The sequence below is a fragment of the Macrobrachium rosenbergii genome, chromosome 14 (genome assembly GCF_040412425.1).
Source record: "Macrobrachium rosenbergii isolate ZJJX-2024 chromosome 14, ASM4041242v1, whole genome shotgun sequence".
NCBI lineage: Eukaryota > Metazoa > Arthropoda > Malacostraca > Decapoda > Palaemonidae > Macrobrachium > Macrobrachium rosenbergii.
This window is the reverse complement of record NC_089754.1, coordinates 53,986,460-54,013,550: the sequence shown is the minus strand read 5'-3', so window position 1 is coordinate 54,013,550 and position 27,091 is coordinate 53,986,460. Positions and strand designations below refer to the sequence as shown.

The window sequence follows — 27,091 nt, the reverse complement described above, 5'->3', positions numbered from 1 at the left end:
TAATAATAATAATAATAATAACAGAGCAAAAAAACTTAATCTTACCGTACAAATTAACACGCTTGTTTCTGAACACAACACACACACATTTATACATATATATATATATATATATATATATATATATATATATATATATATATATATATATATATATATATATATATATATATATATATAAAAGACAAAATCCACGAAGGAAAGAGAAACAATGGAGTACTGCAAGGCTTTTCGACGTCTTGTCCCTGTCCTTCGTGGATTCTGTCTTAATTTATATATTCATCACCTTCCATATTTTCGTGATTCAGTTATACATGTATATCTATATATATACATATGTATATATATATATTATAACATCCAGAAAAGCATCTAAACAACTCCGTCGTAAATAATCTCCGACGTATTCGAAATTTTCGGAGGAAGAAGAAGACGAAGGTCGCGAACGTCCGCCAGTTAAGGTTCCTCGAGCCCTCAAATGTCAAAATTTCAACAATCAATGTTATTTGGCGTTTGTGTGGAGGCGTTAAGAGGGTAAGGTGGCTCGGTATTTCTGCAAATTGCACGTGCTTAGTGCCCGGGTGATCAAATGCCATTGTCATCCGTCTAAAGCAGTCGATATTGACGGGATTATCGTGACCTATAGCATAGGAGCCTCGCGTAGGATCAAACTCGGGTATAGGCATTACCCTCGAGACGATGACGACGAAGAGTATTTTAGTGGATGAGTTTTTTACCAGCTGGGTTTTTGTCAATAAGTAGCCACTGGTGACTATTTTTTTAGGCTAGTGTAAGCAAAAATGAATATTCTCTCCAGCCAGCGAAGGTTACTCGTATGCTAAGGCATTGCCTAGGCTAGGCTACTCTTTCTAAGTGTAAATAGTATGGAAGGCTTCGTTATTTGCCAGTCATCATTAAAAACGCCTTTCTGTGGGGCCTTACATTCTTATTTGTCATATACTTACATGCAGAGACATTTGAAGGATTGTATGATGTACTCCTTTTTTAGGCCTGGTCTAATTGCCAAACCCCCACTCGGAAAACGAAAAAGTTTAAGTTTTCCGTGAAAGATTCGAGATTTTAAGCCCTCCTATCACCAAGCACGAGCTCATTGCAGAATCTTGGGGCTGCGTATTTGACAGTGCAAAAACAAAGGAAGAAAGTGCCCCTGGCCCAGATAGCCTGAAACCATATGCAGGCTATTCGTAGTGTGTGTTGCGTACGGCAGATATTTTCTATTCTTGGACATCCAGCCTTGATAGCTTCACGAATTATACTTTTTTAAACGTAGCGCTAGCTTTGATAGGCGTCCAGTGCTACTCAGTTGTTTGATGAGTCATGACATGTATTTTAAATATTGTGCTAGCTTTGGTAGGCATTCAGTGCTATTCAAACAATACAGGGTTAATCCTATCGTGAGGTGTGACACCCTTCATTAATCTTTCCACTCAGTTTAGCACATTGTATGTTTTGCAGCTTCCTAAGTTATATCTCGAGTAGAATATGATTAACTGGAGTTGCAGCTTTCCACTCGGCCAGTGACACAATTCATGACAAGTTTCCAAACAGAACACTCATCAAGATATTGTTTGGGAAAGGAAATATTTCTAAGATGACATGCAGTAACCCTGACAACATTATTGACTTGAGCACTGGAAAACAGATTCTATTCCAGTAGTACACTCAAGTCTGACTTTATCTGTCATCTGACCCTTATTGCTGTTAATATTCACCCTAATGTCATCAAGGCTTTTTAACCAATATAGGTTCACTTTTGCTCAGACTTAGTTGATTGAGTGCCATCCATTTCATAACCTTAAGAACATTTTTCCATTTTTTTATTTGAATCCCCAATGTTAATAGGGAAATAAAGTTGGTTATTATCCACAAATAGCTTGAATTTCACCCTGTCTTTGTAGTATATCTGAGGATCCAGTCAAACTTATACAAAATGGGATTAAACCTAACACTTCTTTGGTGGCGTGTCTCTTCGTAAGTTACTGTAAGATGGACAGGAGCTTCCAGTCTTAACGTAGTACTCTGTCATTCAGGTAGGCAGCCAAAATCTCAAAGGCTTCACCAACCATTCCAGTGGATTGTAAATCACTTAGAAGTAGTTCACGCACAGCTGTATAAAAATCTGCTCTATGATCAAGTAATTTTGAACAGGTTATATTTAGATTGCTGTTGGAGTTTCATTATGAAATTGCCATGATTGGCAAAGTTAAAGTAAATGCATATCTTGGGATCCACAAAATTTCGCCCTTGGTAGACTATGGAAGGTTAGGTAGCCTAGTGCAAAGCTTCGTTGAAGTAAGGTTAGGTTAGTTGCACTTTGATATAGGGCTGTTTATGCAGGAAATAGGAATGTTAGATAAAGGAATTGCAAGGCATCCTTAGATCTGAAGAATGTATGGTTTAAGATCAAAATTCATTCGTGTGGCACGGAGATATTTGAGGCTTTTGTTTTCCTTTGCTTTACCATTAAGAATTTTTTCAATCTCTGAAAACACAATTCATGGTTCCAATGACTCGTTTGAATAGAATTAGTAGTTGTGGATAGGCAGGTGAGACTGGCACAGGGACTAAATCAAATTTGGCTGCCGCAAGAAGAGAAGCAAGTTAGGAATAGATACGAACATGGTGTTCACTAACACTTACAAAAAAGCACTTGAGAAGATGTTCCTTCATTCATGGCTTCAGTTGAAGCATTCACTCGAACTGGTCATCACCCTGTGATTTTTCAGTGGCAAACTACCTGCGTAAGATTTAAATACTGGTATGAAATGGTCCAATAAAACAGTCTATTAGTATAAATAGATCTCCTAGATAATAGCCTTCAAAGTTTGAATATTTTGAATTTTTTACGATAGCTTGGGTAGGTAATTGAAAAGAGGAGTGATTATTAATGCACTTTATCTTTGCAGGTTGACAGACATGATAATGCAGATTATGTAAATACAAAGTGACACAAGATGTCTCTTATAAAAATAAGAGGAAGAACCATACTATCCCCTATCGTAAGTATTACTACATATTTCCACTGCAAGTGCAGTACTTGATTCAATGCAGTGATGGCTGCTGAATAAATTTACTTTTCATAAATCTTCAGGAATAGATGAAAAGTTGTGATTTATCAGTTTTAAGGGTTGCTGTAAAATGTTTATGCCTGGTACGATTTCCTCTTATTTGTAGCTCACCGAAGAAGAGCGAATCGAAGCAAGAGCTTTCCGTGAAAAAGCCGTTCTTTATCAACGCCGTCTTGAACATCAAAGAAATCAGCAGTTGCAACAATGCAACTATCAGTATCAGCAGCAGCAAAAAAGCAACATCAACTATCAGCAACAAACAAGGACTTCTACTGCATCTGTGAGTAGAGTGTATAGTACTGTGCCTCATTTACACTAGTTATTATTATGGGGTTAAGAGTACAGTACTGGTCATATTTATTTTTACATTTTATTTTGTGGAAGTTAAAAATTATAGTCCTTTATTCTCACTTTTAACATGTAAGACATGGCATACAAATTTTATTTTCAGCTACACTTAACTGGATTTTTCTTATATACTTTTTATACTTTAGGGGGATTTTGATGATTTAGGGATGAAGTTCAATCATTTCCCAAAAAACAAGAGCAAGTTGAGCACTCTAGGATAAAATTTTAAAAACTTGCTTGCATAGTCTAGCGGTAACTCACACAGCAACTGCAGAAATTTCATGTTTTTTTTTCTGTCAAGATTTTATATATGTTTTTGGTCTAAAATATATAGAGCTATATTTAAATGAAAAGGAAATTTTATCTGCTATATGATAAAAGATATTTCAAATTCCCATGAATAATAGTTTTTGTGCTAAGTTGAGTTAAGTAAGACATGTTATACAAATTTTCATTTACAGTTACACTAACTCAATTTTTTTCGTACTTTTTTATACTTTAGGATTTTTTGGTGATTTAAGGATAAATTTCAATCATTTGCCAAAAAATGAAATGAAAATGAGCTCTCAAGGGTAAAAATTAACGACGCTAGAACCATTTGAAAAAACTTTTGCTTTACATTTTTTCACTGCTCACTGAGGCTTGGTGCTCTCGGTGACAAAAAATATGATCAGCAGTGGGGGCGAAAGAGTTAATGCTTGTTCTTTTATTCAGCTGATGGTCCGAAAATTTCAATTTTACACTCTAATGGCAATTGATATACTGCATTTTTTCCCCACAGATATCTGGAGCAGGAAGCACGAATAAAGAAATACTTGATAATGAAAGGTTATCCAAGAAGACTAACAAGAACTTAAATAAGAATGAAATTAGACAACCCATCCCTGCAGGCATAAAAAATCTCAGCTGTGGGGAAACGTCATCATCTTCAGCACCTAGCAGCCAAGGGAGTGGTGGAGAATTGACCTCAGAGGGCCTTGAGGACTCGCCAAGTGCTGCTAATGTTTCTGTGCAAACTGAGTCATCTGGCTCGATCACTACAAGTACAGATCTGCACCACTACCTCAATAACTCTTTAGACACATCCCTTGACACTTCTATAAGTGTTTCTCATGATATCTGGCACAACTCCCCATCACTGGTTAGTGTCTTCAACATAATTTATTTTCAAGATTTTAGCAGTAAAATACTGAATTTGTGTACAGGCAGTCCCTGGTTTACGACGGGGTTTCCGTTTTTATGCTGCGTCGTAAACCGAAAAATCGTTGAAAATCGTCAAAAATCCTAAGAAAACATTACTTTTAATGCTTTGGGTGTACAGTATTGAAAACGATGTAAAATGCATTTTTATTGAGTTTTTCATCAAAAAGGCCTCCAAATTTTGATTATTCTGCCATTTTGGAGCCATATTTCTTCCGTCAGATCGGCGTACGAGCGCGTCGTAACCCCGGAACATGCGTCGTAAACCGGGAAATAATTTGTGATGAATATATTTGAAAAGCGTCGTAACCTCAGAACGTCGTAAGCCGGACCCGTCGTAAACCGGGGACTGCCTGTACTGGGTGGTTCTCTGATAGTAAAGGTACAAAAGACACTGAAGAAGCATAACTTATACTGATTCCTGCATATCTTGAAGTAGCTGCCCTGGTTAAATGTCTATCTGATGTCTTAAGATTCTGAATTGTCAGTTCTTGGATATTTTTCAACTCAGTCTTTTTAACCTAGATTAAGTAATTTCAAAGCTCAAACCCTAGGCAACTCAAAGAAAGATTAGAACTGCTGCTGCTGACCATTGAGATTTGCTTGCACATGCACAATACTGCTGGTAAACTGTTTTCATTTGAACAGGCCTGGAAGAATCTGGGATGATGTAGCAGCTGATTCATGTTATTATTAATTAGTTCAGCCAGGCCACTAGATTGAAAAAATTACCCCAAAAACGGCTGCATAAGCAATAGGTTTGTATGAAAGAAGAACTTATTTAAAAATTATACTTCTAAAAATTTTCAAGAGGCCTCATGGCTAGAATACTTTTGTGTGGACAGCCTCAGCAGTGTTATATACTATATAAGCTATTTTATAATGGTTTATTAAATTTCAGATGGAAGTAGATGAAGCTCTTCTACAAAGTGATTCTACTGAGGTGGCCACCAATCTGATTCTTGGCCGTCTTCATCCGTCCGTCATTTTGAATTCTTCTTTCAAGCCTAAAACATCTCGTCAAGAGTCACAGACCACAGAAACAACAAGTTCCACTTTGATTCAGGGACATCTGTCCTCTGGGAAACACACAATATCAGAAGGCCAGGACACTGCTACGGTGGGATCTGTCAGCTTAAGCTTTGCATCAGTTTCTGAAGAGGGATCTGAGGAAGGCCTAGAAGTATTAGAAGTTTCAGAGGAATTACTGGACATTTCAGAAGAAGACAAAGATGCAAGTTTCCCAAGTGAGTTAGAGTCTGATGTGCAAAGATATGACAAAGATGACAGTCAAGACAACACCTCATCCAGGACAAAAAGTACTTCTGGAGTTGATACCGATGAAGGGTTTCCTAGCGCAAAAGAAAAATGGAGGGAAAATGTTGTGCAGCAGCGTGACTCAGGACGTGGTACGAGCCACAGTGATTACCTTGATAGCTATTTGGACCTTTTAACTAGTCGAAGTGGAAGCAGTCTTAGTTTTCATCCAAGTGGGCCTTGTGTGTCCAAGTGTGAGAGTACTGTTCCAACCACAACTGTATCTGCTGTGTCAGGAATCTCGGGTAGCAAAATGACTGATAATTTTTCTCCTAAATTAGTGTCTTCGTTAGGTGCTGTCAAATCTGCCGTTAAGCCAAGGCTTGTCAGCTCTGAAGAGAATTTAGAAAAGATATGTCCAGCGTCTAAACAGATTGTTCAGAAAGATTTTGTTCAGAAAGATTTAGCTATAAAGAAATTAAAAAGTCCAGCACAGCCAACTGAAACCCCTGAGGATAAGGATTTGGAAAAAGAGGATGACTCTATCACTGAGGAAATTGAAGCTTTCGACAGAATTGATGACTGGCAGAAAGAACTTTTGTTGAAGCCCCGAGCTTCTTCTGCAACTCCTGAACGAAAGGAGAGGAAGAGGAGCAGAAGTAGAAGGTGGTCCTCTTGCCAGCCATTAGATCCAAGGCGTAGTGTTGGAAGCAAGTAAGATACATGGTTTACATTTTTGTATTGGAACGAGTGTGGGATATGATTCAACAAATGCATGTAGTGGGGTTTTAAGTGACTGAAGAGTTTAGTTCCTTTGAGGTTTGCTTATGTGGAAATGGTACCTAGAGGGGAGTTTTAACAATTAAACATTAATCCAGTTGGAATTTACTTGTTTGTGGGGTTTTATTAGTACTTCACATAATCCAGTTGAGAAAGAGGCCCTGTAAATGCTGCATAAGAGTTGTAGGGTGAATTCAGTATCAGCATAGGTGTCAGAGGGGATGGTGACGTTACAAAATGTAAATGCAATATGGGTTTTTCAGTGCAGTGTAAGTGGTACCCCCACCAAAGTCTTATATAGAGCTAAGAAACAGTGGTTTAAAATGGTGGAATATGTCATCAAGAATATTACCAATTTATACAAGTTCTTACCAGTCCTAAAACATTGGTGACAGTCCCAAGATTTGTGATGATTAGCCATATATACTCACTTACAATTGGTAGAAAACAGATCAGCACCACCTTTCAGGCCTAGGATCTTACAGGTGTTTTAATGTAGTTGCCTGTTGTGTATTACGTTTGAAAAATGTATAGTCTGCCCCTCTCCTAATTCTTCTCCTATGTTTAATTCACTTATAAGTTTATTTCTGAAGCACTTGACTTGTTTATTTAGGTACAGCATTCCATTACTTGAAAATTTTTAATATGAAAACGTCTGTAATACAATACTTTTTATTCCAGGTATTTGGATAGTTACTTAGGGAAACTCACAGATGATGCTTGGCTTCAGTATCCCACTCAGCTGTGCGAACGACGCATGGTGTATCTCAGTTCAGATGAGTACATCAATGCTGTAAGGCCAAAACCAGCGCAGAAGTCATTCGATCAGCAGTTTACAAGTACAGATATGTCTGAAAATTCAGCTTCAGAGGAAACCAAAAACTTCCATACATCTACCGAATCACTCCACAGTTCTAATCCAGATGGTGGAATCAAAGAAAATCTTGCGGATAGAAATTCAGGTTTTTCTCTAGCAGAAAGTTCCGTTGCAGAACAAGAAGCTGATGAGCAGACCACAAGTAAAGACAGCGAGGTAAGAGGTGGAGTGGAAAACACTGCAGTTCCACAAGACGTTCGTAAAACAAATTTTGCTGGGGATGTCCCTCCAAAATTAGAAGCTGCATCTGTTTCTGATGATGCTGATGTAACTGTATGTCAGCTGAAGCAAGATAGCAAGAAACTTAGTGAAGATGATGTGGGTAGACATCTTTCTGAAAGTAATGATCAGCAAGGGGACAGTACGAATTTAGACACAGTTGTAATTGTGGAATACGATAGAGGAGAAGCCGAGAAAATGCAGGCAGATATCACTAGTAGATTACCAGATGAAAGTAAGGTCCTTAAAGATGATGAAATGCAAAAAGGGAATACAGTCTCCAGTGGCGTTTCTCAGAAGCCTCATGAATCTGGTGTATATGATGAAGATAGGTACTTGAAAGCATCAAGGTCAGAATACAGATCAAAGGCAGAACCTAGAAGTGTTGAAACAACTCCAACTACTGAAAATGACGATGGACAAGAAAGTTCCTCTGATGATAGCAGTGAAACAGAACCAAGCACAATTGTATGTCTGGAAGATATTCCTTTAGAATCACCCAGTGAGGGCAAGACTTTATTATCAACAGACAGTGAAGAACACAGTTTCATTAAAGGGGAGAAGGGAATTAGTGACAAAGGAGAGAATGGTATATCTTCATTGGGTATGAATGGACTTAAAAGTCACAGAAAAGAAACGGTAATAGGGATTTCTGAACCATCGGAAGCACTTTCCAGTTCCATAGGTGATCAGAGTAACTTAACTAATCATAGTATCAAATTAATAACCTCACAGAAAATGGACAAATTTAAAATTGAAAACCTTTCCAATGGTGATTCAGCTCCCTTAAAACTAATGAGTGGAAAAACAAAAATATTTGAATCCGATGTTGAAGAGTCAGAAGAAGAGTGTTTAGTAGTTCAAGTAATTCTGGATGAAAATGGTGCACATGAAAACCAGAAATCATTATGCGATATTGCAAAATTGGAAACTAAGAAAAAACATGAATTAAATAATGAAAGTATTACCAGAAATGAATTGATAACAGTTGCAAATATAGCTGATAGTGAAATGGAGTTGGCTCAGGGAAGTCCAGTAAATGGCTGGGAAGTGACACCTGAACAGGGAGCAAAAGAGGCCATGAGTCAAGTTCTGTCACTACTGAAGGCCAAACAGGAGCAGGAATTGGAGGAACTGCGAATGCGTCAGGAGGCAGAAGTACATCAAGTTATTGAGAAATTGCAAAAGGTCTCTCCACAGCAGTTACATGCATTTCTTTCGGCTAGTAATGATAGCGATGTTTTAGTTATACCCAAATCTCGGAGCAGTCCTCAGAATGTTGGGCAGATCTCTACAAGTAGCAGTGCTGACTTCCAAACTCAAAGTGAGCACTTGGAAGTTAAGAGTGCTGCTCGATCTATAAGCCCACGAAGCCCAAGAAGCCCAAAAAGAAGTGTTGATTTAAAGAAAAAGAGCAGCCCCGATGAAGCAAGTAGAGTAAGAGCTATGAGGCACGTGCATGAGGATGATGATGATGACCAGTCCACTGTGCCTTGTATTGCTTATCCTATGGTAACTAGCACAGAAAGCGTCTGGTCATCGTCACACCCTGACGCTTCCTCGGCAGGGTACATTGCAGAATACGCTGGCCATCCCCCTACATGTTCTGTTATGTCAGTAAGCGATTATTCTGCTTGCATTTCTCACGACACATATCCTACCTCATCTCTTCCACTGATGTCCGAGAGCAACTCATCTGCCACACATGTTTCCATCATGTCAGGTTCCTGTAGTAGTATAACTGGGTCTTTGGTTGAATCTCCAAAGCCCAGGCCATCAAATCATACCAATATCATGCCTTCATATTTCATGTATGATGAAAACAGAGTTTCAGGCGAGGTTCAGAAGGATGACAATTACAGAGCACACATTGCTGAACAAAATTCTACATTTGTTGAAAGTATTACCCGTCCACAGAATGTGCCTCAGGTTTCGTCCTCCTTTGGTAACTCGGACCACAGTGCTGTTGGTGGTTCAGCTCATGTCAAAAATAACAATCCTGAAACAGTTGACACAATGAGTTACATTAATGGAAACTGTTTAAGCTATGGAGATGGAATGCAGTATTATAGACTCTTTACTGGAGATGAGGACAATAGCACGACAAAGACTACCTCGCATAGCTCACAGATTGTGTCGTACCCACCTCAGAGCACAGACACTGTTGTACAACCAGGCTTATTTAGAGTAATTGGTAACAGTCCAAGGCCTACGAGTATAACAAGTCTTCTTAAAGAACATCCAGAAATGTTTGGAGAAGAAGTTCTGGAAGTAAACCTGGAACATGATGGTGAGTGGACTTCTACAGAGGCAGAACTTGGAGAACACCATGTTCATTCTAGAGAACATCATAGCCATTCCATATCTCATGGTGGATCTCATGGTGGAACAGTGTATCTCCATCCTCCCACCACTACAACAAGTACAAGTTCTATTGTAGCTGAGGGTGGACTCGATATGGTTCCTGAAAGAGAGAGTGCTGCAGCTCCAAGTCATCATCTCGTAAGTTGAATGAATTACCTTATATACAATAATATTAAGGTACGGTATCAATAACTTATATTAATACTGTAAATTTTAGGTTTTAAAACTACTGTATATTTGATATACATAATCTAATTTCATTAAATGCAATGTCATGCACACATGAATTGCAAACCTTATGCAGACATTTTAGTCATATCAGAAAAAATATGTTTCTTTTGACTTAAGTAAAAATTTATTACATCTCTGAAAAATAAGCATGTGTAAATTCCATATTTTCCATTCCAGGGTGAAAATCTTATTTTCATCAGAGGAATAACAAGACTACAAGCATGTGTCCGTCGCTATTTGACACAGCGGTTGCTTCGTACTAAATTTGTACAGGAGCAGTTGGCAACTTTATCTGAAATTGCAAAACTGGCCCAGCAGTTTCATCGAGATATACTCACCGACAATATTCAGAAAGGGGATGTTGACTTCCACAAAACATTATATAATCAGGTAATACATTCAGTATCTGGTTATGCATTAAATATTTGTCAGTTGTGGAATAGGAGACAGAACATGAAATAATGTCAAAACCCTTTCTTAGTATGAGGATTCATTGCACGTAGGCTACAGAAAATGATAGCAATTATAGTTTTGGAAATTTCTGTCATACTTGTGTGACATATGTGGGTATACTAGAGACATACTCCACCCATAATGAGATACTTTACGATTCATTTCATAAGTATTTGCTAATATATTTTAAATTGTAGAAATGTCAAAATCTAATGGTACTCATGACTGTATTCTCTGCTTATACTCATCTTGTTTTAAATGACAGTCATATTTGTAGTTCATTTAGTTTTTATGCAAGGTGGACATGGTGTATAGCATATACTGTGGAGACTAGTAGTGTATTCATAAAACATAAGAAAAAAAGGGAGAGGAATGAAAAAGGCAATGCGTAACCCTTAAGGAAATTATATATGTTGCACAAAAGATGGAAGAATAAATATGGGGTCTTGCAGGTATTTCTGCTCTGCTTCTGATATTTATTTTATGAATCTTATTGCTTCACATTAGGAAGATAGTGTCCATGATATCTTAATTTTCAGTTTATTATGTTTTATAAATATGTCTTGTTTCCAAGTTTTTATGAACAATATATGATCGTAAGAGTTACATAAATACTTGATTATGTTTTTTTAGGAGGGTAGGTAGAGTGTTGTCCTAAACTATTCAACAAAGACAACCTATGCAGTGCTCTGGAATAATGTTTTAAAGTTGGACAATTGTTCCTTACATACAGGAAAGACTTGCTCGGGACAGAATTCGTAGAGTATTTGTAGTGCTAACTGTCGAAGAACAAATGGCTCTCATACATCGAGATCGACAGTTGTGGCATCTACAGCAAGAAAGGAAAAGGGGCAGTGATCCAAGAATTTCACCAATTCATGTTAGAACAAGAAGCAGGTGAGATTATGTCATTAGTTGATTGTTTGCAGTGCTAAGACATGGGGGATTGCCAATTTTCTGATACTTCAGGTTGAGGGTATCAGCAACTTGTTAACATTTTTTAAATATTTGTTTTATATCATCTTAGTGTTTTTGTTTGCATAAGAGGACTGTGTTTAAACTTTTCACCCTATTGATACGCAGTCTTAGTGTTTTTGTATGCTAACCGAATTATGTGTAAACTTTTCAGCCTTTATTCTGCAGAACTTTTTTGTAATTATTAACCTTTATAAAACGTCATGATCAAGTGGCAGTGATGTATTTTTAGAACAGAAGTGAACGACTGTCATTGGCTAACAAGTTTCTGTGGCAACCAGCTAGCCAATCACTTTGTAATTTTCTTCTTGACAAGAAGGAAGTAGCCTTGAAACATAAACATCATAATTTTTTTTCGTTTTTATTTTGAGGTGATTTTCAGTATTGCAAATTTGCTGCAGTAGTTCAACACTTCTTATCATGAAGAGAATGTGTATACAATTTAGTCTTACATTATTTTACATTTACATGAAAACCAAACTATGTTTATTATAGTATTACTGTATCTGTAAAATGTTATATGAACAGATTTTCCCCCTAATTTTTCAAAAATGTTGCTTTGCCTTAGTGGAAATGTGCAACTTGTTTGCCATAGGCAAATACTTTAATTAAAATTGGAGAGAATGTAGTTATATTTTTAATTTCAGGTTTTGTTATCATGAAGTTTGTTGTATTTAGTGATGGTAGCTTGGAATTGGTTGCAGACAAATATTTTTACAGTTAGATTTTATTTTCAGATATCAGGAAGACCGGCAGAGGTCAACAGTGCCAGTTAGAGCATCTACGAAAAGGACTTCTCCTCAAGGATCACGAAGCCAGCAAGAAAGAAAGACACGCACAACTGTATCAGGTGCTACCAAGAGTATTCATACTCCATTAGTGCAACCAACCCTTGTTCAGCCACCACAGTCAGCCTCTCTTGTAAGGTCTGCTCGCTCTGATTATCGAATGTCTCCAAGAGGAAGCAGGTTACCTGTGCATGTAGCAAGATCATCTTCAAATTTAGATAGTGGAACTCATTCCGCATACCGCTCTTCTAGCAGAGCTGCTCGGTCTCCATCTCAAGATTCTCAGTCTTCAGTGCAAACTGCATCTTATCGATCTGGATCTAATACTTCCCGAAGTAACAGTACTTCTCGCCTTTGTGGCCGAACAGGCACACAGGCACCATCTAGAGTCACAAGCCATATGACAAGCACAAGAACTTGCACCATCAGAAATGCTACAAACAGAGGTCAGTCCAGCGTTTCAAAATCATTTGTATTTGGAAATTATGATTTCAAATCATAATTCCAAAATTATATTTTGCTGGATAGTGTAAATAATATTATTTTAAAAAAACTGTAAATATTATTTTTAAGTGTGTGGTGTTAAGGCCTAAACTGCTTTCCATGAGAGACAAAATAGAGAAATTAAAGCTTTGTTGATAGTAAATTCTTGAAATTTATTTTGTGAAATTTCTGATCTTTGTTTCTTCAAGTGATAACTATTACGTTTTATGTGTAGAAATGTTATGGTAAACTTCCCAAAAGGATTGTTTACAGTATAGAGACCATTGAGTTCATTCTAAACCCTGAGTCAGCCCTTTTCTAGAAACGCAGAAGGTTGTGGGCATATATTGTTGCACTTTTGTATGTTTATACTGTTGAGGCTGATTATGAATTTATAGATACTTGATGGCTATTCCATATGAATTAGTAACAGTTCTCAGTGTGTGCAATTGAATGTTAACTGTAAGACATATCATCTGAATGTCTTGATTTGTTCATAACAAACCCATAAATTATATAAAACCTAAATCGTGTTAACAGTATTCCCAGACACTCATGTTCTGAGTTCCTAAAGATTAGAGAAGCAGAATTGCTAAGAGCGACTGTATGCACATGCACACGAACGGACATCTGTTGGTAGTAATTACCCAGGATGGTACACTTTGCCATTTACTTCATTCTCTGTTTTGTGCTCTATCTTTTCATTCACATCTCGTTTTCCTTTTTTCATCTGTAATGAATGATTGACAAGTACTTACACGGCAGTTGTTTTGCTGGCTGCCGGTATTGCAACTTATTTCTGTCGTCTTTCCATTTACATTTGACCTCTTTTTTTCGTCTTTATTGCTAGTTCAGTAAATGTGCATTGAAATTATTGGGTAGCTCTCGTATGTCATTATGATGTAATAATTTGCTTTCTTAGAAATGTAAGTGTACAGGCAGTCCCCGGTTTATGATGGGGGTTCCGTTTTTACGCTGTGTCGTAAACCGAAAATCGTCGTAAACCGAAAAATTGGCGAAAATCGTCAAAAATCTTAAGAAAACCTTACTTTTAATGCTTTGGGTGTATTGAAAATGATGTAAACTACATTTTTATTGAGTTTTTCATAAAAAACCTCCAAATTTTGATTATTCTGCCGTTTTGGGCCCACATTTCTTCTGTCGGATCGGCGTACGATGTGTCGTAACCCCGGAACATGCGTCGTAAACCGGGAAATAATTTCTGATGAATATATTTGAAAAGCGTCGTAACCTCAGAACGTCGTAAGCCGGACCGTCTTAAACCAGGGACTGCCCGTATACAGTATTTATTTTTACTAGATTTTGATTCTTCCAGGTCAGTAAGAAAACTTCATGGACTACAGCTTAAGTTAAGCACTCTGGTTTGGCTGTCTTTCATTACAGATTTTGTGGCCAAATCAGATCTCAGAAAGAACTGAGGGTTTTTGCTACTTGCAGTAAGAAGAGGTAACAGCACCCTTCTGTTTGAAGCAAGCCTTCTGAAAATATCACAGTCCCTCTTGTTCTGGACTGTTGTGTCCAAATACACATCACATATAGTTATCACAAAGAATACCATCACATTCTGATCCATTAAAACTATTGTCTCTGTTATTCAAGTTAAAGTTCATGGATATTTCAGACTTTTCTGCATTTTCTGCATTTTTATTTAATTGACTTTACCAAGAAGTATGTGGACCCCTCCTGTTCTTGTTAAGTTCAGAGGCTAATTCCTAGCATTATTCCCAAATGGTCTGCATCCAGCCCTCTGCTGACAACCCATGGTGGTTGGAGCTAGCTTTTATATTTTCGTGATTTGATCCTATGTGTAGGACCCTTGTTGGCATTAAACATTACCATATAAAAAATCTTCCATACTGGGATTTTATAGAATAATCCAGAGGCAATTAAGCAACTGATACTGGTACGTGTTCATGATCAGTTGAGAATGCACCGGTTAATTCAATAGATTTGTATTTCTTACGAATGCATAAAAACTTCAAAAACTGCATTTCATAAGTGCTAAAATATTTAATAAGTGGTATCCTTTCCTCCCCTCTGAATTGGCACACATGTCAGGGTGATATTGAGCCAGTGTATGTATCAGGTGAGTAACAGGACTTCCCCCCTTAGAAATGAAGTCTATGTACTTGTTAAACTAATATTTTGTTTTGGGCCACAATATTACTGGCAGAATTATAGTAATCAGTTTGTATGTGAAAATTTTCGTTTTATTAATTCATTTTTATATCAGTACTGCTTTGTTTTTGGAGCCTAACCTTTTTGAGGCTCTTAACTGAACTCTGAAGAGATAAAGTTCAGTGTAGTGTCCCTTACACATTGGCTTTATTGGCTTGGGCAATATTCTTTTGATTAGAGTAGATTTTTGCATAGCAATCATTCTAAGCATTTCTGGAAAGGGTTGGAGCAATTTACTTGCCAGAGATGCAGTAGCCATGAGATTTTCTTTTCAGTTTGATTTTTTGTACTTGTTTTTAGCTTACATATAGGAAAGGATTAAAATTTATGTTAATAAAACTGGGATACGCTAAACATTGAAAGGGTTATTGGATAATAAACTGTCATTACCTAATTTGCATATAAGAAGACATGAATTCTCTGAGGTGTTTTTTTATTGATATTACCTTGTAAAAGTGAAAAAGTGAGATTTGATTTATAATCTGGACGCAGTCTTTGCCAATGATTAGTCCTAATTAACATAAAGTCTTTTAAATAAGGTTTTTTTTTTTTTTTTACAAAAATTTGCCAAATAATGTATATGTTATATTTTTTCCTCAACACAACACAGCATACCGGGCTAGGCTTTCATCTGTGACTTTTGAGAACATTCTGCTCAACAATAATTGGGTAAAACAAAAAGAAGTTTGTTAGCACAGAGCACTGCTGCAAGTAGATCGTTTCTTAAGCACATTATCGGGTACGGGCTTTCAGATATTCACTAATCGACATGCACTTATTTTTGGTCAGTGTTATGGATGCAGTATCTAACATTTTTTGAGAGAGTACCCCGTACACAATTTTTATCGTACATTGAGTAGTCTACTGTATTACACTCACTTTTGAAATTCAGTCATTCAGTCTTCCTTGTTGTATTCAGTAGCTGAGAAAGAGCTGTGATAAAAACGGACAAGTATGAGTCATATCTCTCGTCAAATTTAGGGTGTAATGTTGAGTGTAAAAATTTCATAACAATTGGAAATATTTCCTTTTCAAGTGAAAGTTCCTAAACACAAACATTGCAATATATTCCTCGCCTTTAATTTTCCTTTGTTGCTTTCCCAATTGGCTGCCTTACTCCTCCTGCTTAAATGTCCCCCCTTCACTGATGAAGCCCTACAGATCTTTGTGAAAGTAGACATTTGCTCTTAGTATGTAAGTTCATGCACTGGTTTTGCTGTACACGATTTTGTATATCGTATGAGCTTATTTTGGCCAAAGCTTGAAGGAGCTTTCATCTTTTCTCTGCTGCTTTGCCAGCCATGCTTAATGCAACTAATGTACCAGCATTTATAGAATGGGAGTGCTTAAGTAAACTCCGTCTTGGAGAGTAATTGTCTCGACTGTGCTGTTGTTTATGGCAGGCTGGATTCACAGTTCTCGCTTACATTAATACTATCACTGTTGGAAAGAGCAATTGTTTGGACTGTATTGTAGCTTATGGTAAGTTGGCTCAGCAGTTCCTGCTGTAGTAATTAGTAATCAAAATTTGTTTGATTCTTGGTCATTCATATTTATTGCACATTTCTCAAGTATTTCCTGACTATGATAATAATGTAGTTGTCAATCATTTTTATTTTGTAAATGTAACAGCTGTATAGTGGTGCAAAATCCACTAACCATTTTGGTCATGAAGTGTGCAGTCGGGAGGCAGTGGTTGGCAAGAGTGAGAAATTTACTGTTGCCAGTATAGATATTTTTACTACAGTCATTTGTCTTTAGCTTTCTTTACTTGACTTTATTTTAGCATTGGCAGGTGTATGTACCGACTCTATCATACTCTCCATGTAGTCATACAAAGTACATATCCCCGTAAGGTAATTTTGTCATTCCAAGAGAGCAAATACTGTTAAATAACTGTTGAAATTAGGGATGCGTTTGGTAGATGACCTTTACATCATTTTTTCTTATTTTATTATAACTTGATCACTCATTTCCTATATGCTCACATTTGTTGTCTTTAAATGTCTCCAGACTCCACAGTCTTTGTGTAGCAGACAGTATTATGGACCATGTGGCACCTAGATCATGTGGTAGCCATTGATTACCTTCCTCTTTTTTTGTGCGTCTGCATTGCTGTTGTCAACTATGTCCAGAATTCCCCAATTGTTACCTTATGTCATGACTGTCATCATTATTTAAAACAATTTTTATCATACACAACTCAGTTCATCCACCATCCATCATTTTTCACTTCAGTCTCCTAATGCTTAAAGTATGATTTTTGTCTACCCCTATCGCCAGGTTTTGGTGCCTCTAACTGTGTAATTAATCTCAGAATTAAACTTTTTTACAGTTGTCATTGGTAATAAAAGGTTTTTTTCAGTGTGTAAATTTTATACTCCACTGAAATTTTAGTACTGCTTTCATAGTTTTAAGTGCTTCTTGCCATCTAGCTCTCCATGATTGGTTGCATTAATCTTCTTCATTTTGGTTTTTGTTTATTGCGCTGCAAGGAGAGGCTAAGTTGGATTGCAGTATATATGTATATGTAAATTTTTGGCACTTTGGGGTAATTTTTAAAATTTTTCTTTGTATTTCAGGGCATATTAATTGTGTCAAGTAATTATGCTTGTTGTACTTAATTATTATTTACCTTTTTAAACAGTTTGAATGATTTCGTGATTGTGTACTGATTTCTGTTTAACTACCATTAATCTTGATAATGTGTGATTTATTATTATGCTGCCTTGTGTATGTTGATTGTGCCATTAACCTTTGTCCATTTTGTGTTATCTAGTGTAGTGTGTTTGTGTATTGTATTGTAATTTCACAGTGGTTTTATATCACTTTGCTGCAGAGTGTCGTGAGTTTGCCAAGTAAGCCCTGCCGTGTTTTTATGTCAACCTTTGATAAGGATAAACATCTTCTATGCAGTAGCTGCTGAGGTCACATGTTCTCCCGACAACACCTGCAAGGCAGGTCACAATTGACTTCCTGATCAGTGGCTGTGCTTCTTCAAGAGGAGAATGCACAAGATGGTAACAGGTCAGGAGTGCTGCCATGAACCTGTCTCCTTTGGTTTCCTGGTCAGCATCAGTGCCCTGCTCTTCCTTGATTGCTCTTAACACTGTCGTCAGATGGTGTTGCAGTGGAGTGCTTAGGTGTGCAGCCTGACCCAGTGAAGTTCAGCCCAGCTACTAGCCTTATCAACCTGCTTCTCTGCCTATTACATAACCTTCCTGTCCAACTCCCATCTTCCCACTTGTCACTTACTCTGCTGCCTATCCAGTCTGTTGATGTTGACAAGAAAGGCTGTTCATCCCAACTTTGTTTTCATAGATGTAGGACTTGGTGCAACAGCAGTTGAGGCACTTAAGCAATGTCTTTTAACCCCATTTTGCTTGCATTACAGCCCAGGGTTGATGATTTCGTAATTAGAGTACCAAGCTGTCATTGCTTATGTCCACCATGTGGCCCAACAGTGTCCACATTCTTCTGAAGGATCATCTTCCAGCAAGAGAAGTGCCAGCCAAGAAGCCAGCGCCCATTGGGAGCATGACTGCCAGCCTGTCATCTTTCTAAGGTTCCTTTCAAGACAGTGACCATGGCCATAACCAAGATTGTCACTACAATAGTAATAGTAACCTTGACCATTTTCCTTACCATAAAATGGGTAGGTTCAGTTCCACTCATTTTGGGATGTCTGAAGAGAGTGACTGTTCAAATGCTTGAGGCACATAGCAGTAACAGTAAGCCAGGACCCAACAGCGACTGGCCTGAGGATTGTTCCCTAAGATGGAGGCAAAACACAAAAACCTACCCAACTCAAGAACTTACCAAGGACTACACAGACCATGACCCCTAAGATGCTCACCCAGTAGCAGCCAGTGCCAGGAGTGACAAGCACATAAACCAGAGTACAGTATTCTGCTGTCTTTGACCATGAAGGTTCACGTAAGGAATATCAGTTACCAGAAGCAGGCATGACCAGGAGATCTAGAAGAAAACAAAGTTAATTTCTTATTCCAACAGACAGTAGCATAAAGTTTTGGTAAGAAAATGAAACAGACAATCAGCTCACTTTTGTCTGGAGAAGCAACAAAGATGTTCAAGAGGAGGCATTTTACATTGCTAGAGGTTAGTGTCACCCCTGTGACTCCAGACAGGAAGCCCACTCTTCCTAAGGTAACTTTTCTTAAGGTAACTACACCAAGGATTCCCTCAGCTTCTGAGATGTAGACATGATTTGACAGGACTGGGGACCATTTTGTGTTAGTAGAGTGGACTGATGAGGATGAACCAGAGACAGCAATGGCCCTGCAGGATGAGACCTTTTCATTAGTCCATGACTGGGTATGCAGTCTTCGGTCTTGAGAGGCAGAAGAAATCCATAGAAGTTAGTGCTGGCTTGACTTTGGAGAACCCAGCCACTGGCGATTGGTATGTCTGACATTTCTGCAGATATCAATCTGAAGATGGAGGGAAGAGGGAGGTACAATAAATCTATAGCTGTTCAACACTTTTCACCGCCTGACCAACATCTGTAGGATTGAACACATTCAAGGCAGTTCATTGCAGGCATATCACTTTCTGTTGCTGATGCTATTTCTAGTGGGGCATTGTGTCTCTTGACTCCATTCTCCATCACATTCTCACCAAAAGATGTCAGTGCCACAGAGAAGTTTCTCTGAGCATTTTTGGCCATGTCCAACAGGCTGGAATGGGTGTTAGGGAACCGTGGGTGTTCTCCTGATTGGGAGGTAAGTCCTCAGGGAATAACGCCAATGTCAGGAGGGTGGTGTTTTGTCTTTACCAGGCCTCCATCCTTCCCACAAGGAAGGTTTATATCTGCTAGTTAGCATCATCATAAAGATATCTAGATTCTTCTAGAGTATGAGTTTCTCATTAGGACAACCACAAATAGTGTGTGTGCTTATATCTCTGCTTCTCTAGCTACTCCTTTTAGAGTGAAGAGGGATCCTTTCCAGTCAAACAGTTCTCCTAGCTCTGAACAGGTTGTATACTGAATCTTGGGACTTTGGATTCCAAATCCATTTGTCTTTTTGTAAGCCCTCCATGACAATTCATTTGCTGACCACTATGGATATGCTTGAAGAGGGTTATGTTCCTATGCTTTGCCTATAAGCCTTAGAAAGCTGTACTACTAAAGAAACTGTTTTGATATACAAATCTGCATGATTTGTGGTCTTTTTCTAAGTGGAAAATTTACTTTTGTATTGTAAGAGAATAAATCCTTTATTGACAAAAACATTTGATGAAAATGTCAGTCGTTACCTCCCTCCCAAGTGGTAGTTCAGTTTTAGTAAATGGAACACTAATTCAGATGAATATTTACAAAATTTAAGTTTTTATTTCCTTGTTAATAACGTCTTGGTTTTAATTTAGACTGCCAATCCCTCTCTTTGATGCATATCAGTAATAACAGCTGCTGTTGGTGAGGCAGGTTAATCTCTTAAGAGATCATTCTCTTTTAATTTAAACACTGCTTTGCATGTTTCAAAGCTTATTTGACACTTCATCTACCCTCTAAGCAGGCATTTGGGCACAGATGAATGAAAGAGGTTTTGTTTCAGCAAAGCATTTAAATGGATTGAATTTCTCACCTTCACCATCATAATTATTGCTGTTTTCAAGCACTAGGTTCATGGATTTTAGCATCGTTTGTAATTATGAAGTTTTTGTAATCAAGATTATGTTTACACATTTTTAAAAGAGCTACTTTTATGTGCATGAGTATACAGTATTCAGTTTACTTGAAAGGCTAATTGTCTTTTGTATGAACATGGCGGTTTGTTTGCCAGTTACTTTGTTATTATGCATTCTGTATTGTGTTTATATTTTTGTTTGTGTTCCTTATCTGAAACAGGGTTGCAGTAATACATATTGCTCTTGTCAGTGCACATGTAATTGACTGTAGGACGAGGAGCCCAGCAACCATTTTGTGTACATTAGGGGATACCTGCCTTGAGAAGTTAGCTGTACAAAGAAAGAGAGCACAATTGTGGCAAATTTATGCTACCAGGAAGGGAAGGTTGCCAGGTCTCAGGATCATGCAATTTCTTTGTCATCACTACCCCTTTAGCTTCATCGAGGATCATTCAACTTGGAGTACGTGCAGCATATGTTGTCTTAACATAATTAGTTTTGGCAGATATTTTAAGAACGGATGCCCTTCTAACTCCACCCTACCCTATTTGGCTGGGCGTGGGTTTGGCTCTTAGCTGGGCTGGCTTGCTGACAGTGATTAGGTTGCAAACACAAGTGTTGCAGGTTTGGGAGAAAATTCATAAACACTCACTAAGCTTTAATTGTAAGGACATAAGCCTTGAGCTAGATTAAGTAAATAGTAAAAATGTTGAGAGCAGAGAATGGAAGGAAACCTCTTATTGTGAAAGACAAAAAAAAGTGTGTGATATAAAAAATAAGATTACTGAAAATCATTCTTAATTGCAACTATAGGAATCCCATGACTCCAGTATTAAAAGCAAGCAAAGGGGTACAGTAATGCAAAATAAGCACTTAAGGAACAAAACAGTATAAAAAACTTATAGATATTCACAAGTCACTACAAATGAAGAAAAGTTAAGTAAGTGAAAATGAATGGCACGTCACACTAAACACAAAATATGTATTCTTGGGAGAGCACTTCACATTCCTCTGCGGACAACAGAGTCACATAAAGAACTTTGTCTTGGAGGATGATGGAGCATAGCTTGGGTATGTGCAGCAGGGTGTCTGTCTTTCAGGATTTATGAAGCTGGTGCAACTTTAGAACCATTTGCAAGGAAGTGAGGTCATTAAGGTTAATGGGTTTGTAATCAACATTCTTTCCTTTTTCTTGTATTTACTAGTTTATCCTAAGGCATTTTATATCACATTTTACTTCATTTGTTTTCTATATATGTATAGTGTTTTTCATTGTCTTTGTTTATAATGGTCCACATTTCAGGGCATTAATTTTTAATAATCTTAATTTTGATGTTAAAGGGACCAGCCAGTCTTTTGGATGAAACTGTGTTGGGATATGGCTGTCATATTTATAAAAGCGTATCATATACATAAACTTTACCAAAAAATCTATTTTACCACCTTGAAACACTACAAGTTAGACAAGCATTTACTTACCACGTGTGAAATATTAATGAAATCGGCTGAAAACTGATGGAGAAGTAATAGTTTTAAGTTATGCAAGCTGTGCTTTTAGAGAGGGGCTTCTAAAGCTGGAACAGTCGGACTGGGCTAATGCATCAGTATTACTAGGACCAGATTTTCAAGTCTACTGAGCTCTGCTTAATCTTGGTTGTCTACTATCATTGGGGGAACAGATGTCATTAAGTCAGTTTTTTATGTTTTTCAGTAACATTTTTATGTAATTTTTTTTAAGAAACAGTATACTGTACATACCAAATACAATTCATATACTTCATTGTGGTAGTGGTTGTGAAAAATCACCCATAACTACAAAACTACAACAAATCTTGATGAAAACTTCTTATTCACATTTCTTAGTTTTCTGTTGACTGGCCATTGGCTGGCCCCTTGAGTTGAATTCTTCATTTCTTTCCTCAGTTACTCCCCCAAGAACTGCTGCAAAGACATCAGTAGTGGGTCGCAGGCCTTGGCGGTGATGGCGGAAGGAAAGAGGTCGTAAGCAGTGGCAGCTTCAGGCTTCAGACTTCTATAACATATCCTGCATCAGAGTATTTCAAATGGTCAGCTTGTGCAGGATGAACTTGCCCACTGCAGATCTTGCATGAGATGTCATGATAATGCAGTAAAGGTTTTGAAAGTGATATATGTTTTCAGTTGCTCTATTTCTGGTAGTAAAGTATATAGCAATTGAAAAACCATAATATTAACAGACCTTGTAGCTTTCTTGTAAGGGGTTCTTATTTATTAAGTTCTTTACGTTGAATCATTCCATTTTTATTATACTCATAGTTATATGTTGAATTTCACAATGTATTATGCCTCTGTGGCCTTTATAAAATTATTTATCATGATTATGGACTTGACTGTGGTTGTGAGTTCACAATCTTAAGGTTGTGTTGATTCTCATTTTGCATGTCTTATTTTTTCAGTCTTATTTATAAACCTTCCTTTGGCTTTGTAATATGGCGAACAATTGTCTCTCATATTTTTTGTATAATAATTGGTGCCTTTTCTCTTGTCAACATATTGTATCAGAAAGTCTAATCATATGAAATTGCACTTCTGTAAGGACAATAATAGGCAATCAAGAAATTTCTTTGCTACAGTTGAGGTGTTTTATGGTTTGAATGAAGCCGACACTTCAGATAGGTACATATGTGAAAATTGTGCATTGTTCCAAACTTAACTAGGTAACAATATTTTTTCTTTGCACTTATGTTGTCAGCAAATTATTTTTATATACTGTATTATTAGATATACTATATTTCATCATCATCATTGTTTCCAGTACCTTGTAGTGCAAAGGGCCTCTGTGAAATTCCACCATTCATGTATTTCTTGTTCTTTTAATTCCCAAAACCTCTAACCTCCTGTCCAATGTTCTCATCCAATTATGGCTGGGTCTGCCAACTCTCTTAGTGCCCACAGGAGCCCAGCTGACACTTATCATATACCATTCTCGCCAGGGTAGTGCGAAGGACTGTCCAATCCATCTCCACCTTCCATTCATTTTTATCTTCTGTAATTTCTCTTATGGCATTTATTAATCTATCCTGCCATATGACTCCATTCATTCTTACTAAAGCTTTATTGGCTAAATCGTGTAGGTATAGTTTTACTGTCCTACCAAATTGTACAGATTGTACTAATGTAAAATTTTTACTTTTCATCCGAAGATTCAGTCTATTCACTTTTCGGATGTCACTCAACATGCCCATTGTTTGAATTGCCATTAGTATTTCACTAAATTTCGTGCCAAGAGAACCTGTATTAGAATCACTGTTTTTTTAAATATTTGAAGGACTCCACCTCATTAATCCTTTTGTCAACCAGTGTTATTTCATCTCTCTGTGCTTACTAAGTCCTCATTATTCCTGTTTTTCTAAGATTCACCTTAACTTCATCTCTCTAGATGTGTGATGCATTCTATTAAGCAAGCTTTCTGAAGTTTGCGTTTCATGGATTAAAATGGTATCATATCTATGTAAGCCTTTTAGGTTTCTGTAGTTCTTCCCATCTGAACCGTCTCTTCTTCTGTAACCACTTTTTTTCATTAAAAATTACATGAGAAGGCCAGTTAGCAAAGGTGACATAATAGTACTCTGCCATTTACTGCAAATTTTCTAGATGTAACTCCATCAACATTAACTTTGCATCTTCTTCGCTCATAATATTGCTCTGTGGATGCTGTCAAATGCCTTCTCAAAATCAGCAAAAAGCCATCGGAGGGTTATTTCTAAATTCCATACACTGCATGACAATATGAATAGCAAATTGATTTTGTGTACACTGTACATGTATGCAAATGTGGCACTACATTTTTGTAGACTGAATGAAATGTAGTAAGTTAGTAAGCTGGCCAGAGAATTAAAATATATGTAATCATGACAATATAAACATGGAACTGGTAAAGTGCAAATGAAAGTTGTAATTAATGTCTGAATAATGTATCACAAGCAACAGAAATTGCAGAATAACATTTAAATAATCTGCCTAATAGCCCAATATACAGAAAAAAATTTACTGATAGCTCACCTTGCATCCAAGTTCTTACTAGCCATGTAGTCAAATGTGATGTTAAAAAGTTATATGAGACTATATGCTCTCAAATAATGGTTGACTGTGTACGCAAAATTAACACACTTCCAATATTAATAAGTCTTGTGGTATCAAGACATCAGGAGAAGAATTTCATTCCATTTTCATCAGAGGCATTTGGGGCACAGTTATTTTAGGAATAGTTGTGTATGCATGGCTGTGAAATTTCACGCACACTTAAAATAGCCTATCACGGAATTATGGCGGTAAAATGATTTTTTCTTCCTTTTGTGTAACAGTACAAATAAAAGAAAAATGCCAGCTGGATAAGGCAACAAAAGCAATATGCATTGCTATATCTCATCATGAATTAGAAGCGTAAGTGTAGATTGAGTTATCGTAACACTGTGATAAACAAAAGCAGAAGTCCTGAGAAACCAAATTGTCCATAGATCTTGCTTGCCTAATGATTCATTGAACAATTTATATATGAAATTATTTCATCAAAAGTTTTTGGAGTTCATGTCAGATCGTCAGGGTACCTCATTACTAGTCGTGTTCCGATTAGCAAAAATGAAACCAGGGAAAGTGGATTACAAACTTAATATGGATTGTCTACTATGCATACTTTTTTCAATCAAGCACTAACTGATACTACAGTATATGTTATGTTGGATGATAAATTCATCGTGAAAACAATGAAATTCACATACAATACATGTAATTTTGATTGAAGATTATAATCTACATAGGCAATATTACATTTGTAGGATTAACAAGTAGTAGTATGTCAGATGTTACTCATATATGCAATTATTTTAACTGGAAAGCCTCAATCTAGTAGTCATTTTCATTTTATTATCTAGTAAGAGAACCCCGGTATGTCTCACTTGAAAACTGTGTTTTGTATGCCAGTAATTTTTACTTATATTGTACTTATGTGGGTGCATTAAACTTTTGAATATACTATAGGAATATACTAACATTCCATGACATTTCTGACAAGCCAGAATATTCCTCTACATGGGGCTTACCTGCCTGACCATTCGTGCAGTTTAATGGTAAGGCAACTGGAGACATTCCATCACTGTGGAGAAAGATGACATACAGTAAGTTTTAAGTTTAAAGTTTGTGTACTACTCAGATACAGATGTACTGTGCTTATGACCTTGAAAAACTGGAACCTGGAAACTGACCTCTTTCCTAAATAAAACTTGATGCTTTCACAAGGCTGAAAGACATACTCAAACCCTTGTTGTATATACATGACTTTCATAATATCTCATATAGGCATTCATATATTCTAAAATTTGCATACTTTGATTCTATTTTAAATTAATAAGCTAGTTCTTGTAGTTCACATTTACCTCCTCTGGGGGGAATGCTTCTCTATCTCGCCATTTCTTTACTGTCACTTGATATTCCAGACTTCACCCTATATTCATAGACCAGTAATTCATGTATCCAGTCCATTAATGTCATTCTTACATATTTCATTCATTAGGAATAAAATACTCGACTCACGCCCAATCATGAATTTATCCTTAGTGTTTACAATTTACGTTACCTGACATAAGTATAAAGAAATGTGTGTTTTATCGAACTTGGTTTTTCACTATGTTAATGTTGTGTTCTTCATTATTTGTAGAGGTAATAATTCAATATCAGAATACTGTAAATGACTTTTTAGGAATTCCTGATAACTTAGGCACCTGTAGGTACAGTAATTGAAAAGATGCCCTTATTACTAACGCAGTGTACTGTATGTATGCATAAATTCCAAGATCTGTCAACACACTCTCAAAGAATTCTAACTTTCATTGCTGGGCACTAAGATTCTGTGCTTCTGTCACTTGTTATGCAAAATAACACTGCCAAGCTACCAAACCCTTTCATTCTGGACTGTTTCAGTGTTTTGGGCTAGCATATGTTCATACATATACTGTACTTGTATTTTCAGTGTTTTCCTGCCTATTTACAAATTTTCCAAACCTTCCAAACCTCTCTACAACACTACCAAAGACTTGACCAAAAACCGTACGTTCTTTAAGAGTAGGAGGAAATTGTGAAGTGCTGTTTATTTTTGTGACATTTGCACCATTGGACTTTTACCTGATTTCACCCTAACTGTTGAC

The 27,091-nt window shown here is 37.0% G+C and overlaps 1 protein-coding gene across 2 annotated transcripts; it reads left to right on the top strand.

Moving 5' to 3' along the window:
• Positions 1–403: 403 nt before the first annotated feature.
• LOC136846143 (myb-like protein X) lies at positions 404–24,937 on the top strand. Of its 2 annotated transcripts, XM_067116912.1 has the most exons (11): positions 404–534; positions 2,928–3,020; positions 3,196–3,369; positions 4,219–4,578; positions 5,539–6,608; positions 7,356–10,272; positions 10,543–10,755; positions 11,552–11,715; positions 12,531–13,027; positions 21,133–21,374; positions 22,836–24,394. In XM_067116912.1, the coding sequence occupies exons 2-10, from the start codon at positions 2,976–2,978 to the stop codon at positions 21,141–21,143; spliced, it is 5,451 nt and encodes a 1,816-aa protein (XP_066973013.1). In that variant the 5' UTR covers positions 404–534; positions 2,928–2,975; the 3' UTR covers positions 21,144–21,374; positions 22,836–24,394. The 2 variants fall into 2 exon arrangements, with proteins under 2 accessions (XP_066973013.1, XP_066973012.1); XM_067116911.1 differs by lacking the exon at positions 21,133–21,374 and having other exon boundaries at positions 22,836–24,937.
• The last annotated feature ends 2,154 nt before the right edge of the window (positions 24,938–27,091 follow it).